Source organism: Pteropus medius, unplaced genomic scaffold (genome assembly GCF_902729225.1).
Source record: "Pteropus medius unplaced genomic scaffold, Ma_sr-lr_union100, whole genome shotgun sequence".
NCBI lineage: Eukaryota > Metazoa > Chordata > Mammalia > Chiroptera > Pteropodidae > Pteropus > Pteropus medius.
Genome location: NW_024354498.1, coordinates 385,806 through 397,447, shown reverse-complemented (window position 1 = coordinate 397,447; position 11,642 = coordinate 385,806). Strand labels below are relative to the sequence as shown.

Here is an 11,642-nt window from a genome sequence, read left to right as displayed (position 1 = left end):
CAAACTACATTATTCCCCAGGCCATAGAAGTGAATCACATAGAGAGATTTAGAGGGAACAGTAACTTAGCTTATATCGGTGAACTTGTTTTTTTTCACCACTGAAAAAGGAAATATAAAGACATTCTAAACAGCCAGTGATGAGCAAGATAGATCAATCACTCTTTCACCCAAAAGAAGACTTTGCTATGTAGTTTTTTTCATTTCATTTACGGTGCAGTAAAATCCCAAACCTAGTAGACATGAAGATTATTATACAAAGAGAACATCTTTTTGCACAACCCTTAGAACATGCCCATGGCAACTGGGAGAATGCAAAGATTTCTACTGTGACCCCAAACACACAAATTATATGACCCCGGGAAACACTGGGTGCATGTCCCTCCAGACATTTCATAGACAAAAAGAAAACTTTAAAGTTACCATTTAGCAACGATAATCCCAAATTATATAGTAGATAAGTGTGGGTATTGAGGGTGTGTGCGTGTGTACATACCAGTCAGGTAGGTAGTGTGTCGTTCAGTATAACAATGCTTCTGTGCAGATGGTACAGGGATTCACGTTAACTAATATTTGTCTTAACTGAGGTGAAATGGCCTTACCTCTGCCGTTCTTGTGTTTTACAGAGGTCTCTTCATTATCGATGACAAAGGAATCCTGAGACAAATTACTCTGAATGACCTTCCTGTGGGTAGATCAGTGGATGAGACACTTCGTTTGGTTCAAGCATTCCAGTACACTGACAAACATGGAGAAGGTACCCTTGCCTTCTAAACATCATAGGCTTTTGATTTTTTTAGTTTGAGAGAGCAGCATAATTAATTTGGTTTCCTATCCTAAAAGTAATTTGGATGGTTCCAAAGTCTTCTGATTGCAAATTATTAGCCAATCTTTTTAGCAGATCAAATTATTTAAAGTGTTTTTAACAAAGTATCACTAATATAGTCTACTTACTGAATAAGATGCAAAAATATTCATTATTTGTATAGCCCTTTGGGATAGAAAAAAGTTTCTGCTACTGCAATTTTTTAAATTATGTTTCTGTAAACTTAAAATTTGCCAGTCTGGCAATATGTAGTAATATAAGTTGTATTTGCATGTTTATATTATTTGATTTAGAATTTTTTCCTCAAGGTAAGTCAATAATCCTCAAGGTTATTCAGAATCACACTAGTAATCTATCAGTTCACCCTTTCATTCCCAAGTTTTTGCAGTAGCTAAATGGAAAAGGTCAGATTTTACTAGAAATAGAACATACGTTTTATATTCCTTTTAAAAGTGTAACTCAGAGCCTGGGTCAGGATGCATTCTAAGTCAAAGGGATATCCTACTTTCCGAATAGTTTTAAAGTCTCTTGACATACAGCAAACCATAACATCGGTACAAAATACTGTAGGAAATAGCAAATAAGCTTATTGTAAGTTTATATAAATTTGGAGAAATTTTTGCCATGCCAAATTTTTGCCAAATTTCCAAACTTTCCAACTTTATTAGAGGATCACTAGGTTTGGTTTCTTACATTGTAACTGGAACTAAACATAACTGGCAAAAATGAAAATAGATTAGCTGCCTGCTGATAAGCTCCATGACTAAAATTCCTTGGTGCGAGCAGGCAAGCTAACAGAAGTTAAGTGTTCAGTGGCCTAGAAATGTTCTCATTGATATAGGCTGTATTTTGTTTCATTTGGGAAAAGAAAAGCCAAGAGTTGCTGAAGAGAACTGAACTTTGTTTTTAAACTATCTTTTGCTAATTTTTGTTCCTTTCAGTCTGCCCTGCTGGCTGGAAACCTGGTAGTGAAACAGTAAGTCGAACTAATCTTTGTATTAAGGGGATGGCTGGGGCCAAAGAAGAATGCCAACCTTACAATAAGCTTTCCTTGTGATAGCACTGTCTTGATTTTGTAAATGAAGTTAACAAACATTGCTAGGCAAAAATCAGAAGAGTACAGGCATTCTTTAAACTATAGGAAAAGTAGCTAAAACTAGAGAAAGCAGAAGATGGGACTTCATGCTATGAATTTTAAAGCCAAGTATCCAGAGAAATATACCACTAAAAACAAAAAGGGAACATGGAGACTTGGTAAAATAAATTCAGAGCTCTCAGAGATCATATATGGAATTTCTTCCTATACTGTGGGCAAAGAAAAGTCACAAGCAAAACCTTGTTTAAGTAAGACTGAAGCTAATGATTGTCTCCTTATCATTTGAAGGAAAAAAGATTGAAACAAGTTCATTCTCTCATTTAGGGAGGCTGTGTAATTTATAGACAATCCCTGAAGTAGTGTCTGGCCAAAATACAATTTGGAAACTTACTGGAACCTTTTTTAGTTAACATGTTATCTTCTAAAAATCAAGAGTTTTACACAAACTGTAGTTATGAAATTGAAAAATACTAGAGCATTAGAGGAAGAAATCATCTTAGGATAAAAGGAAAATATAGACTCCTAAGACTTTCTTAGCAAACAAAAAAAAGTACCATTGGCCACAGACAATGAGAGGTAGAAATTCACTGTGTAAGCTCGCTCGGATTAGGTAAAGTAACACTGGTTTTGAACCAGGTTTTGATGGGTTTGCAAAACAGCTTTGTCCTTGTGGGTTAAAGTTAATATTACAATACAAATGTACTCACCTCTACATAGATCCGATGGATCTCAAAGGGGATTTGAAGTTAGGCATTAAAGTAGTACTTTGAGCACTAAGTACTTTAAATTATAAATTAGTCATTAGGTTAGTTTATAATTACTGATACTTACAGAGAGAAATATGAATCAGATACTATAGGCATCACCTGAGAAGCCTTAAAAAGCATTTTAGGATAGGCCTTCAAGCCAGGGGCACCTCCTCCTGGAGCTGTAGCAAAAGCATCAGTACTGATGAATAATGTCACCGTCAATCACAGACATGTGCTGAGAGATCAGCAAGAGCTCCCAAGAAGTACAAATTAACAACGAAGGGTATTATAGGGTGAGGATTTTGCATATCTGAAAACATGTTAACTATCCATTTGATTAACAGGGGGGAAGGGCAGGGAGCACAAAACTTCTTTGATAATCTGATCAAAACCATGGATTCTCCCTCCAGAAAAATGCACATGTGTTATCATATACTGTGTTTGGACATTCTTTTTTTTATTCTCAGCTTTACTAAGGTATAATTGACAAATAGAATTGTATATATTTAAAGTGTACAATGTGATTTGACATATGCATACATTGTAAAATGATTAGTACAATCAGATTAATTAACAAATGCATCACCTCACATAGTTACCTTTTTCTGTGTATGGGAGAAAGTCTTAAGATTTAGCCAATTTCAAGTATACAAAACAGTATTATTAATTATAGTCATCATGTTATACATTAGATTCCCAGAAGTTACTCCTCTTGAAACTGAAGGCATGTACCCTTTGACCAGCATCTCCCCATTTCCCCCATTTATGCAACCACCGTTTACTCTTTCTATGGGCATTCTTCCAACAGACATTTCTTGAGCACTTGCTGTAGAGCAACTATTCAAACAATAGCCAGAAGGTATTTATTAGGGAACACTACAGCCAAGGTCCTTGCCCTCGGAGTTACATTCTAATTTTATTTATTTTTTGTTTTTTGGTTTTTTTTACTCTTTTTAATTCCCCACCCCTCCCACCCCTCCCCACCCCACATCCACTCTGACCTATGGATGTTGCCATCTTCTCCTTTTTAAGAACTGGATCTCTCTGGTAGGTGTCTCCCACGCTCGTGGTGTGTACCCAGGGCCTGGCACACTCGGGACATGGGCCATGGCTCCACCTGGGGTGCGAACCCAGGACCTTCTGTGTGTAAAGCAGATATGCTAACCACTACACTATGGAGCCACCCGACATTCTAATTTTAGGTTGTGGCAAATGTTTCAGAAACAGGTTGATAGGAGTGAGTTGGTAAGAGAGTGCCTGGGGTGGGGATAAAGTGGTCAGGAGAGATTTCTAAGACATTTGAGTTGAAACGTTGAGTGAAGAGGGAGCCAGGCATGCACAGAGCAGTGAAGGGCACAGGCCAAGGCAGGAACCAACTTAACCAGCTCCAGGAACAGAAAGGGGGCTTGTGGCAGGAATAGAGTGAGCTCTGAGCAGTGGGGTAGGAATGCCAGTGTCCTGTGGCATGGAGCACTGGGGTACAGTGAACTAGCTGAGCCATGTGGAGTCACTGGTGACCATAGGGCAGAAAGTAGTTTGGAGCGGTTGAGTATGGGGGTGAGGGCAGGATAAGGAAAAGGAGATGAAGTATGAACTAGTTCAAGAAAGCCATGAAGGGGAGAAGGAAAGAAAGTAACTGGAAAGTGGGGGATGTAGGATCAGAAAAGGTTTGGAGGTGGTGTTTCTTTGAAGATAGATGAAGTTTTCATCTCTATTTTCCTCACTTCTCCCCTGTGTATTGCACAGGCCTCCCCAATTTGTCTCCCTGGCCTCAAGCTTCTCTCCAGTGCATGTCATTCTCCAGATGAGAACCTTTTAGTGGCACTCCAGTACTCACAGGACAAAGTCCAGATACTGGGCACAGCCTTTAAGCCTTTGCATTCTTTGTCTTCATAGGTCTTTCCTGAGTCACCTTCCCTGTGGTTCTTGCATGCTGTGCTCCCACCAGGTTACCTGACCCATTTTCCCCTAAAACAAGCCCTGCTTTTTCAGACCTTTGTGCCTTTTCTCAAGTCTTTCTAGAACCTGGAATACCTGTCCCCTTTTCTAAATTCTACTCCTTTTTCAAGATCAACTTAAGTGCCAGCCCCACTCTGCGACCATCCCTAATGCCATCTCAGCCTGCACTGAGTCACACAGCCTGCATCATACACAGTCGTATTATACATTGCATCAAATGTTGTGTGCACGGACATCTTCCCCATGAGCCCCAAAGGCATGGACTTCAGTAGTTACTGCTGCCCACCATGCTTTTGACACAAAGTTATTCCATAAGTAGCTGGAAATTGAATTTAAATGCAGAGAAATCATAAATTAGCAACGACAGAAAACTCAAAGTGATGCCTAAAAAACTAGGTAATGTTTATTTTATACTGAAGAAAAATTCAGAAGAAAATGCATATAGAACTATCGTAAGCTGATTACAAGAGCTTTCTTTATATGTAAGGATAGATGCACTTTACCTGTAACTATCAAGTAACAGTTAATGTGAGGTCAATTTATATGGAAATTTCAAATGAGTCTAGTAGGTTTCTAAGGCTGTGATGCTCTAGTAGAGAGCAGTTTTTTGTTCGGAGTATTTGTTCAGTCACTAAATAGTTATTGAAGGTATGCTTCATGTTGTATTTGAGTTTGTTTGTTTGTTTGTTCTTTTTACTTTGCAGTTTGAAAGTAAAGTTTGCATTCTGGACCTCCAAAAAATCCATTTGAACACACTGCCCCCTTTTCAAGTTGTTATGACATACCAACATTTCAGCAGATGATTTAGAAATACATTAACATCTGTAGCCTTGCTCTCTTAATGTTTGGTTTAATTAGATCAAACCTGAAGATGCCATGAAAGCCTGGTGGCCAAGAGAAGAGCTGTAAGTAAATTTGGGGGTGCTTGAGTACAGATGTTAATTTATTAACAAGTTATTTGCCTTTTGGCACAGCTGAGATTAGTAGGTAGGACAAATCCAGTTTTTCCTATATACATATGATATAATTTGGCACCCAAAAAGTATCTTCTTTAGTCAAGAGATAGGCAACTAATGTTGGACAACCAATGACATACTTTGGCTTTTAAAATGAATAATCTGCATTTTTCTTTTAACAGATAATCCCAGATCCAGCTGGAAAACTGAAGTATTTCGATAAACTGAACTGAAAAATACTTCACGTTATGATGCTCGAATGTTGTTCCCAATAAAGTTCACCGTTTTACCACATTGTGTTGCAGTAGTAATTTCTTGGTGAATATAAGAATCCATTTTAGGGTCCAAAGATATTTAGTGTTCAAATTAGACACTAATGCCAAAAGATAGGCAAGTTATTCTCTTTCCAAAATAAGAAATGTCAAGTTGACTCAAACTAGTAATAACAGTAACAACTAACATTTGCATAGTATGTGCCATGTGCCAGGTGTTATACCAGGCAGGTTAGGGCCATTATTTAATCCTCACAGCAACTGTGAGTTCTTTATTTTACAGGCAAGGAAACTGAAGCCCACATAAGCTACTCACCTAGAGTCACAGCTAGCTCACAAAGGTAGAATCAGACTTTGAACCTAAACAGGCTCATTCTAGTTTCCGGGCTCTTAACACTCCACTGTGGCTACCCTTCTGCACCTTTGAGGGTGGCAGGAAAGGACAGGTTGTGAGCAGTCTCCTTCCACAGTATCTGGTAGGGACAGCTGACTCCAGAGTCCACTGCTCTGTACAACATAAAGTCCTCTGGACACACACACACCCCTTCTCTAAATTCATGTTTTCAACTTGTACCAAATTTACAAGTAACAACTTACATGTTTATATTTAGTTTAACAAGTAAAAGTTGAATCCCTGAATATATGTCGCTAGCTCTTAACAAATGACCATATATAAAGCTGAACTCCAGGGCTACCTCGTGACCTCATTTGCCACCCCAATATGGCAAGGACCGTCATAATCATCTACAGATGTGCCATGTAGTTAAGTGACCCCATTCCCAAGAGAATTCGCCTCATCCTGTCTTCTGTGTTAACCCCCTCTCATCACTCCTGGGGAAGCCATCACTAGAACTAGGGGTATTAGAAGAAGCCTGGCTGAAACTCTTGTCATAAATGGCAGATGGTTAGTGATAGGCATTTGGACCTGGACAGAGGAATCCAACTGCCATTTATAACCCTTTGCTATAACAAAGTACGTTCTAAATGCTAGCTTACAGTCGAAATTCTAAAAGCCAAGCTATTAGTACAGTTGAAGACTGCTAGTACTTTGGTGCTGAAACAGGTCTGTGACCATCTTGTCACTACTTCCAATACAACTAGAATCCTGTGCTCAGATTTCCTCTTTCCAGTCTGAAAAGTACAAACTTTTTACTTATGGAACAAGCCTGTATCTTCTTGATTAATAGTTTACATTCTATGGAGCTTTTTTCTAACCTCGTGTTCATTTTAGGTAAGTTTACAAGGAAAAAAGTTATTTTTAGATGCATTCGAAAAAGCCAGTCATTAATATTTCATTCAACATTCAGCAACCATTGATCACTTAAACACTTGGCATGTATCAGTGACAAAAGATTTTTCTGCCCTCAAGGAACTTAGTATTTAATTACTAAAGCAGGTGTTGATAGGGTAGTCGTTTTTGAGGGTCTACAAAAAAGTGGAAATAAATCTGGACTTACCACTTTCATATTAATTGGGTAATGTAAATACCCATAAATAAAAGAGCATCAAATGTACTCCTCAGAGCCTTTTGTAAACTAGTCCTTCAAAGAGCTGACTTCTGAAAGCCTACAGGTCCAAAATTATATTCTAAAGATGATCTCATGTGGCCATTTACAGAAGACTGGATGAAGAGTATCCAGGAAGGATCGTCTCCTGCCCTAATGGAAAAGATGGGCCCTGGGCCTGACCAGGTCGCACCCACAGGAGAACTATTCCTTGAACATACTGGCCTACCATAATCTAGAGCAGTGCTTCCCACCCAGGGACAGTTTGCCTCCAGGGGACATGGTATTGTCTGGAGATGTTTTTGGCTCTCACACCTGCGGGAGTGCTATTGGCATTTAGTGGATAGAGGCCAAGGGGGCTGTGACTCATCCTCCAATGGACAAGACAGCCCCACAACAAAGACTTAACTGGCCCAAGATGTCAATAGTGAGTGGTAAGGCTGAGAAACCCCTCTCTATAGACAGCTGCCCACAGACAGAGGTGGAGACTGGTTTAGTTAGTAGCTGCCTCTACAGGAGGACAGACTACGCCATGACAGTAGGCAGTTATCCAAAGTAGGTCAAGAAGTGACTTGAAGTTTCTATGAAACACAGGCAATCTTTTCAGTGTGTGTACAACCTGTACTGTAATTCCATGCTTCTCCCTCCAATTTCTGATCTGTTGACTCCCAGTTAAGTCTTGCCAGTACCTTGAGCTTTCCAGTGATTGCAATGGACTGTTTTTCCAGAGATTTCTTAGTCCCCACACTCTCATGCAAGGGTCCAGTCCTCACTCCTATCATTTCTTTTCTGTCCAAGGGCACATCTAATCTTACATCCTAAATTTTCCATCTGTCGGGAGAATTCCAGGTTGTTATGTTTTATTCTCAAATACATTAACGCTACTTGACTATTTAATGATATTTTTGTACCTTAAGCCCCCACATCTGATATCATGGAATGCATCCTTATATTTCATTACCCTTGAACTTTCTGACAATGCTGTCACTGAAATATCTTTGAATAGTTACTAGTATATGAATGTGATAAAATGTATTTCAGATAAATAGCTCAGAAAGGTCTCCATGTCAGCAGAAAGATATTTTTGTGTGTGTACACATACATATACATAACACATATACACACTTCTATAAACTCATGAAAATTTTTACCCAGCTTTTCAAAGGAAAGAAAAATGTTTAGCATAGTTATGATATAGTTAGTCTTAGCAAAGCAACTTTTATCAAGTCCATTATTAACATAATAACACAACTTTGGCATAACGCTGTACACTTATGTAAAAACCTAAAAATAGTTTTAAAGATCCACCTTCCTGAGACTTAACCTTTTAAATGAACAAATTCAAAAGCCAAGTCAAACACTCAAAGTCACCTAAATCACATATTTGTTCATACAGAAATATTACCTACACCGTGTACAAGGTAGTTTGCAAGACAATGCAGATAAAAAGATATGACACGATCATTCCCTCAAGAAGCCCAGTCTCCCAATGAAAGCAGCAATATGATGTAATAAATGCTAAAAACACTGACACTTGTGGTGGCTCCAACGTGACCATGAGCAACTACAAGGAAAGACTGGAATGAGGGAAGGTGTCACAGAGGAGGGGAGTGTAAGCCCATTTCCTACTCCTCCACTGAAGGCTCTATCACCAGAAGTGCACCATTTTTTTATAAAAAGATAGTACTTGTGACCCAACCTCAAGAGACGGAGCACTGACTGATTTTTCTCTCTCATGATAATCTTACTAGGAGATGGCATATACTTTAGAGTTGATTGGCCAAAGTTAGGGGTCCACCATGCGGCCAAGGTTAGACAAGGTAAAAACTGAATCTGCAGGCGTGATTTCGTTAACTTCTCTGGTCATTTGTACAGCTCAACTGGGACACATCTATCAGAAACAACTGGCAAGGTTTCCATTAAAGGAAATACGCTGCACTGTAACGCAAAGGCCACGAGATGGCGCCAAGCACACCGAAACCAGCCACTTGCCATATCCTGAGGCCCCTTTCCAGGCTAAACTGAAAGAGCAACAACTAACTTTCAAATGTTTTGTTTTGTTTTTTGTTTTGTTTTGTTTTGTTTTGTTTTGTTTTGTTTTATGTAATCTAACTTAGGAAAAAATTACTAAAAATTTCAGACCAATTCAAAACCAAGGACAACTCAAGTAGGCATCTTAATTTGTACTGAGTACAACTCCTTCCATCAATGACCCTGACCCAGGTGGAAGTACATTTTACACTGTGACGTAGCACACAGGTAAATGTGTTTGTGCACCCTGTACAAGCATAAGTTTCACACAACACTTACCATTACTATGCAAAATGCATTCTGATCTTTTATTTTTGTAATGTTGGTCACAACCCATAAATTTCATGACTCACTAATGGGTCACGACCCATAGTTTGAAAAACTCATTTGTTTTAGCCATATTTTCTCTTCTATTAAAGGCGCACAATTTCTTTAACACAAAACACAAGATCCCTACCCTTTCTTTGGTTACTATAATCGTTCCTCTGCAGTATTAATTTCTCAGTACCTCTGGATTCCTGAATGGCTTTCAGAAAAGCCTGTTTTATCCTGAGGCTCCATTTTTTCTTTAGCATTCACATCTTAAATAGGATTTTATTTTTAAGATGATATGCAATATATTCATTAAAGTATTTTGATAACTAAACAGCTGAATCAAGTGAAGAAATATAAGCCTAAATCAGGGGACCATAGAGTGAAAAAGTGTCCCTACTTTTATGGAGGAAGAAATGAAACCTGAAGCAATGAATCTCCAATTCTACCCTGAGCTAGCTCATTGCAGATGTAGGCGAGACCTCACAGGTGTAGACATTCAGGCCACTTCTCCCACGACGCACTGCCTGCCAGACGCTGGACCAAAGCACCCCCAAATCCGCCTTAGATCGAGCCTCTTAGATCAAAATAATCTCATGATACAAGTTTCATCTGGAAGCCATGTGATTTACCAAAGACCCTTAAATCCATTTTGAACTTGCCAAATCCCTATTTTTCATTCCTCTTTCTTGTTACCTATTTTACAGCAGTTCATTATTTGTTGCCAAAGGAGAGGAAGAAAACATCCACAAGTCAATTTAAAGAATCTATCACAAATGAAGCAAAAGTTTTATTCTAAGGGGAAGCTTTTAAAAATGCCAAAAATATTTCAGCCGACCTCATCAATTATGGTTATAATATATATCGGAATACAATCAGACCCCATTGCATTCTGATATATATAGTCTCATACACATACATACATACATATATATAAAATCACAAGTTAATCCTTTATAACAGCTAAAAAATATGTATAAAATGTGGCAAAGGTTCATTCTTCCCTTTGCAAAATGAGAATATTAATGCCTCATACCCCCTTTCAACTGTCCTCCCTTGACCTTCAGCAGACACACTTTCACTTTTACAGTAGCGAGGCTGTTAATATCAATATTCTCTGCTGCAACCACAATCAAGTCTTCTATTCTTTGTATTTAGGTTGACTTTAAGAGCTAAAAAATAATAATAATAATAATAATAATAATAATAATAATAATAACCAGCATTTACATTTTAAAAACCAAGGGAAAGAAATAATAGTATAAACAGTACTAGAAACATCATACTCAGACCCAAATAAGAATATCAGGAGAGATCTAAAGTATATGTTCAAGCTGAGAGAAGGTACAGCAAACATAGAGAAGGCAAACTTACCTCTACAAAACCTTATAGTTACAAATATAAACAAAAAGGGAGTATATGATTGGTAAGAGAATAGAATGAACATGAAGCTATGAAAGACAATAATTGATTAAATATAAGTAATCTGCAACCGGGTTTGTTCAATAATCTACTGGAGGTCTTTGTCCAAATCTTCTGATAAGCTAATTAAAAGCAGACAGTTATACAGCATTTTATGTTTACCTCTGTGAAACGAACGAACTAATCTTCAAGTTCCTATATTCATATTTTCTCCACTACCTTGTCATGGTGACCTTTACAGTTCAATACTATGAATAAACTGAATATTCATCTAGACAGCCTCAGAGTCACAATGAAAATAAAATGTCCCCAGAAAAGATTTTTAACCAAGATTTAACTCAATAAAATAAACATTGACTGAATGCTGAATACGTCCTGGACATTGCACAGAGAGAAGCACACAAATAAAAGTCAAAGTCACTGCCCTTCAGGAGCTCATGATACACCAACTATGTTTAAAATATGTAGTATCAAATTTTCATTGTTATGTTGCCTTTTAATTTTTTTTTTTTTTT

The 11,642-nt window shown here is 38.0% G+C and overlaps 1 protein-coding gene and 1 long non-coding RNA gene across 4 annotated transcripts in view; one reads left to right on the top strand and one right to left on the bottom strand.

Annotated features, from left to right (window-relative positions):
• The window catches only part of LOC120594242 (uncharacterized), a 6,692-nt gene extending 6,018 nt beyond the window's left edge, over nucleotides 1-674 (bottom strand). Inside the window, exon 1 of the long non-coding RNA XR_005650528.1 lies at nucleotides 602-674. This is a non-coding gene — a long non-coding RNA (uncharacterized LOC120594242). The remainder of the gene's footprint in view (nucleotides 1-601) is intronic.
• The window catches only part of PRDX4 (peroxiredoxin 4), a 16,871-nt gene extending 10,992 nt beyond the window's left edge, over nucleotides 1-5,879 (top strand). Inside the window, exons 5-8 of one of the 3 annotated variants that reach the window (XR_005650527.1) lie at nucleotides 626-756; nucleotides 1,767-1,801; nucleotides 5,334-5,534; nucleotides 5,768-5,879. Coding sequence is in view for 2 of the 3 variants with exons in the window: in XM_039852244.1 (XP_039708178.1) it covers nucleotides 626-756; nucleotides 1,767-1,801; nucleotides 5,488-5,534; nucleotides 5,768-5,771 (217 nt within the window). In the remaining variant the exon portion in view is untranslated. The remainder of the gene's footprint in view (nucleotides 1-625; nucleotides 757-1,766; nucleotides 1,802-5,333; nucleotides 5,535-5,767) is intronic. The other 2 variants (XM_039852244.1, XM_039852243.1) reach the window with 2 other exon arrangements.
• The last annotated feature ends 5,763 nt before the right edge of the window (nucleotides 5,880-11,642 follow it).